Source organism: Neophocaena asiaeorientalis, unplaced genomic scaffold (assembly GCF_003031525.2).
Source record: "Neophocaena asiaeorientalis asiaeorientalis breed wild unplaced genomic scaffold, Neophocaena_asiaeorientalis_V1.1 scaffold192, whole genome shotgun sequence".
Lineage (NCBI taxonomy): Eukaryota > Metazoa > Chordata > Mammalia > Artiodactyla > Phocoenidae > Neophocaena > Neophocaena asiaeorientalis.
The window spans coordinates 2,373,543-2,378,643 of NW_020185326.1; the positions used below are offsets into that span (position 1 = coordinate 2,373,543).

The 5,101-nt window shown below is 41.3% G+C and overlaps 1 protein-coding gene across 1 annotated transcript in view; it reads right to left on the reverse strand.

The window, feature by feature from the left end:
* Window positions 1-1,285: 1,285 nt before the first annotated feature.
* The window catches only part of CAVIN4 (caveolae associated protein 4), a 10,416-nt gene continuing 6,600 nt past the window's right edge, over window positions 1,286-5,101 (reverse strand). The window contains exon 2 of the mRNA XM_024734450.1: window positions 1,286-3,666. Within this exon, the coding sequence (XP_024590218.1) occupies window positions 2,986-3,666 (681 nt within the window). The 3' untranslated portion in view covers window positions 1,286-2,985. The remainder of the gene's footprint in view (window positions 3,667-5,101) is intronic.

Sequence of the window (5,101 nt, forward strand, 5' to 3'; positions counted from 1 at the left end):
CCACAGCAATTATTTGGGGATTGTAACCTATAATATTTTTAGTAGGGTTCAATAAAAGCTATAGAAAACATGTCTCAGAAGAAAAACAGGGCCAATAATTTCACGTTTGGGGACTGTAGAGTTAACAGTGATTCTGTGAAATATTTTACATAACATGACCCATGCTCTCTAGCTGATAGAACCACAGTGAACTTCAGACTGTTCTGAACCAAACCCTTATACGTACATGGAAAGTAAACAATAAAGTCAAAATGAAATACTGTAGTTTGGTTTGTATTTTTAATTTATGAAAACCTGTTCAAGGGAGTTTACACACACCACAAATACGCTCTCAACAAGCTGAATTTTCATGCTCCTCTTATCACTATTCACATTGGGCCCTTTTCTCTAACCTATGACCCAGAACCAGGCCGCCATAGACCCTGAGAGGAAAGCCTCTGGATCCATCATGTGCAGGAGACAGAGTTGCACTTCCCTCTTCTCGTCTGTCTATTCTATAGTAGAGCCTGAGAGTGGGCTCCATGCCCTGGGTATCTATGGATGTCGCATTGTTCTGCCTCACAGAAAGAAAAGGGGATAAATCCTGCTAATGGTTTTATTTCAATAAACTGTTTAAAATCTAACATATAATTTCAAAAACACAGAAGAGTAAAATGAGGAGAAAATCTGTGTTGTCTGAAACTTTAAAAATAGAGAATGTTGACTATATTCCTTGCATTAAATGAAGATGTATGATTCTGCAGCCTATAATAAAGACATTCTTTATGTCAAGAGAATGGGGTGAAAGGAGAAAAAAATCATGAATGTGGAATTGAGGAACGCTCTAAACATGGGGGGAAATGTTGAGAGACAGAAGTGACATGGAGGGGAAAATCCTAGTACCAAGAAAGCAGTGTAAGTTACAATGAACCTCTGGGAACATGAAATTGTTCAGAGTCTACCATGATGAAGAGCTGGCCAGGCTATAATGCCTTCTAAATCAAAATTCAAACGTACCTATGTGGGAAATGTTCCATAACATATCAAGTCTGCTTATATAATGGGTCAGTAAGCAAATGGACTTTACAAAAATTCCTTGACAGTGATATTTTGCTCAATTGTAGGACTGTGTAGGGCCAGAAAAAAAAAAGCATATAACTTCTTTACATTCTGCTTAACCTAGAAACATATCTATTATGAGTAGGGTTACTATATCAAATACATGCCATACTGTTTGCATTCATTATTAGTAAAAATACTTACAAAAAGGACACTGACATCAAACTTTGTAATAATGTCTTTTTTAAATTCAAATTTATTATGGCTTTAAGGAAATGTGTGATTAGGCATCCAAGCTCTTTCTTAACTCTAACATTTTAAAAATTATTCCTTTTAAAGTATTGTTCAAAGCTGTATACACTTTAGTTTTCAATTAAAAAAAGATAATGAGATTAACAATTCATGATTTTATGTATTCACGCAGAGTGAAGAGGAAATGATGCTGAATCAAACTCCCAAACCCAAACAGCTGGGTAACTGAGTTAAATATTTTAAAGCTGATTCTGTGTGTGTGTGTGTGTGTGTGTGTACAATGCTTAATTACTACTTGAGCATCCAAAACTGACTGAAAGCTGACTGCTGTCCAAACTCTTCAAATTCCACAATTCCATCATTTCTTCCCTTTTACAAACCAGAAGATTTAAACATACACAAGTGCAGGACCAGTATGACCATTTCTCTTTCTTTAGCAATAATATCTACTTCTAGATTGGCTAGATCTACAGCTAACAAATAAGTGGAATCTGGCTTCCTCCCAAAGCAGTTATGATGAACACCTACGAACACTGTTTTGGACGGATGGACCCTGAGGGGTTCACTCTGGAAATCAGAAGCATCTGAGGTCATTTCCAAGCACTGCACAAGGGCTGACTTTAGAAAGGCCTCTGGAAGACACAGCCACAGTTGCAGCTTTCATGCTGCTCAAAACGATGCTGCTCCAGTCCACCAGAGATCTGAATCAGAAGAAAATCAGAAAAGAATTTTCCAGGAAACGTTTTAAGACCCAACTCAAACCCAAGGTCTGGTTTTAGTCTTTGACAAAAAAGATGTCACCCAAACATTGACTTTTGATTCCTGATTCTGTGAAAACGCTTCTGAAGACCAACTTTAGTGTCTGTCTGACCTAGGTCCTCACTGCTTGGAGCTCAGGACTTTTTCAGAAGATGGAATTATTTCGATTCTGCTTTTGAGGAACCAGTGGGGTTTGTTTTCTCTGGAAATAGCTCTTGTTCTCCCAGAATGTATAACATTTCCTTATCTTCACAACAGTCCTCTGAGAAGGGTAGGACAGGTGAACCCTCTCTGTTGTACTGACCAGACCATTAGACGACTTGCCAAGTGGCTCCCTGTAAGCAAAGCTGTGATGCCAGAACTAAATGCTCAAGTCCAGCACTTCAACGTTTTTATGCAAAGGCATCAAAAAGGGGTGTGGCTGCTAATTTACTAAAAAATCTATTGATGTGAACATATAGATAAAATCCACATGTGACTTATTCCCCTTTGAGCTTGGCCACAATATTAATCTAGACCAAAATCGAGAGTTCACTTGCAAATAAATGATGGCCATAAATTTGGCCTTCATTTATTGTAGACTACCGAACACCTACTTGGGCCTCACTAGGAAACTATTTTTCTGATGGGCAAGAGAAAGGAACTTAAAAATCCACACCTGCCATGAGAGGTGACCTAAGAGAGAAAGCTGATAGAATCATGTAAGTCCTGGGGGAGGGGAAAAAAAAAAAAGAATTCCCCAGGAAGTGTATATTAATTAAGCAAATGTATATTAATAATTGTATTACCTTTAAAATTTTAAACCTAAGAAATGAGACAGCCATAACACTTATGTTTTCCTATATGGCATATACATGTAAATGACTATGCTAATTAAACTAAAACTGTGTGATTAAGAAGACTTACAATTATAATATACTTAATTCCTCTTTATAATTACTGCTTTAAATCTAGCAAAAGAGATTCGTCATCCTCTACTTTCACCTGGGGTTTAAAAGTAACTTTTAAAGGCTCGGGGGTCGAGATTTCCCCACCTTCTCGGGGAGGATGTGAGGCTCTGGCCTCCTCGGGGTCTGTTTCACTGAGCACCTCGGTGTACAGCTCACTGATGGGGCCCAGAGACTCGCTCCTGGCAATGATGTCCACCCCTATCTCCCTGACCTCTTCGGGACCTTCGGCCGCAGGACGGTCTTTAGTTTTCCGAAGGCTATGCATCTTAAAAGCTTCCTTTGAAGGAGCTGCATTAGAAATAGATTTCTTAAACCTTTCCCCTGACTGCTTCAGCCTCTCCCCCGACTGCCTTAACCTCTCCCCTGACTGCCTTAGCCGCTCTCTCCTCTCTGGTGTCACTATTCTAGTCCTAATTCTGTTCACTTTCTTGTCAAAATTCTGCCGTGTCTTCTGCATGTTTTCTCTGGAAAAGGCCTTTTTGATATTATCAATGCGCTCCCTGCCTGACTTTTTAAGCCTGGCAGATCTGCTCTCTTCAACATAATATTCTTCATCTGAAGACAGATCAACTGGGGGATCGAAGATATCGTCCTCCTCCTCTGGACCGTCAGCAGTCAAGCTTCTGTCTTTCATGATAGACAGGGACGTTGGACACTGAATATCCTCCTGAAGGAGAGGGAAAGCAAGCGTGTTAGCGATGGGTTCTTTAACCTTCCAGCCACGCCTTTTCAATCTCCTCCATGGGCTGCTTATCCTCCCCCCACTCCCTAAATGCTGGCATTTCTCAGGGTTTCTTTTTCTTCATCTCCCAAGCTCACCCCGAGCAAACTTATCCACTGCTCTACCTTCAAATCCAGGCAAGCAGACTCACAAATCTTTTACCTTCACCTCTCCCCTTCCCCTAAGATGAAAACCCATTTCTAAATGTCAGAAAGACTTCTCCACCTAGATGTAACACAGGAACCTCTAACTTCACATATCCAAAAATCAAGGTCCAGCCATCATCCTTTCCTGGACCTCTCAGCACCAATACCTCCAGGTGCCACCCAGAAAAACCTCAGAAGCATGGTCCCAAATATTCCCTCTCTTCATCCCATATCCGACTGGTCACTAAGCGCTGTCGATAATATTGCTTAATAACTACTAACTCTTCTGTTCCCGGCTCCTTCCTCCTTGCCTCTACCAACGTCTTAATTCAGGCCCTGCCATCTCAGGCCTGAACTCGTGCAATACTTATACCTCTAAAACATCACCAAAGTATTTCCTGAGAAATGTTTCTAAAGCATAGCTCTGATCACATGCTTTCTCTACTTTAAAACATTGGGGAGCTCACCAATACTCAAAGGATAGAGTTCAAATTCTTCAGTATAATTAGAAGGCTCTTCAATTTGAGCAAAACCTACTTCCCCACTCCTCCAGTCCAGCAACACAACCCCTCTGAGTTCCTTAAACACGTACTGCTTTCATCCCTGCATGCCTGTATAAACGTGGTTTTTGCTACCTTTCACCTCTTTCCAGATTTGTGAATAAAATCTTTCTTCGAGTCAATTCAAATATCCCCAACTTCCCCCAGAGGTCAAACCTGTCTCCAATCTATACCAAAATGACACATGCATTCCTCTACTTATAACATTTATCACAGTCTGAATTGAATCAGAACTCTACTCATATATATGTCTCCCTGAGGCCTTCACTAAACAGGAAAGCAGAGATGTATCTTATTTATGTCTTATGCCTGGCATCTATCAGAGTGCCTTGTACATAGTAGGTATACTCAACAAATGACTGTTGGAACAAAGAAGAAGCATACGCCTTCATTCAACAAATTGTTACTAAGCACCTACCATGCACCAGTCACTAGTCTAGGAACTGAGAACCTCCCTCTTTGAATAAAACAGAGTAAAAGGGCTTCTCTGGTGGCTCAGTGGTTGGCAGTCCCCCTGCCGATGCAGGGGACGCAGGTTCGTGCCCCGGTCCGGGAAGATCCCACATGCCGCGGAGCAGCTGGGCCCGTGAGCCATGGCCGCTGAGCCTGCACATCCGGAGCCTGTGCTCCGCAACGGGAGAGGCCACGGCAGTGAGAGGCCCGTGTACCACAAAA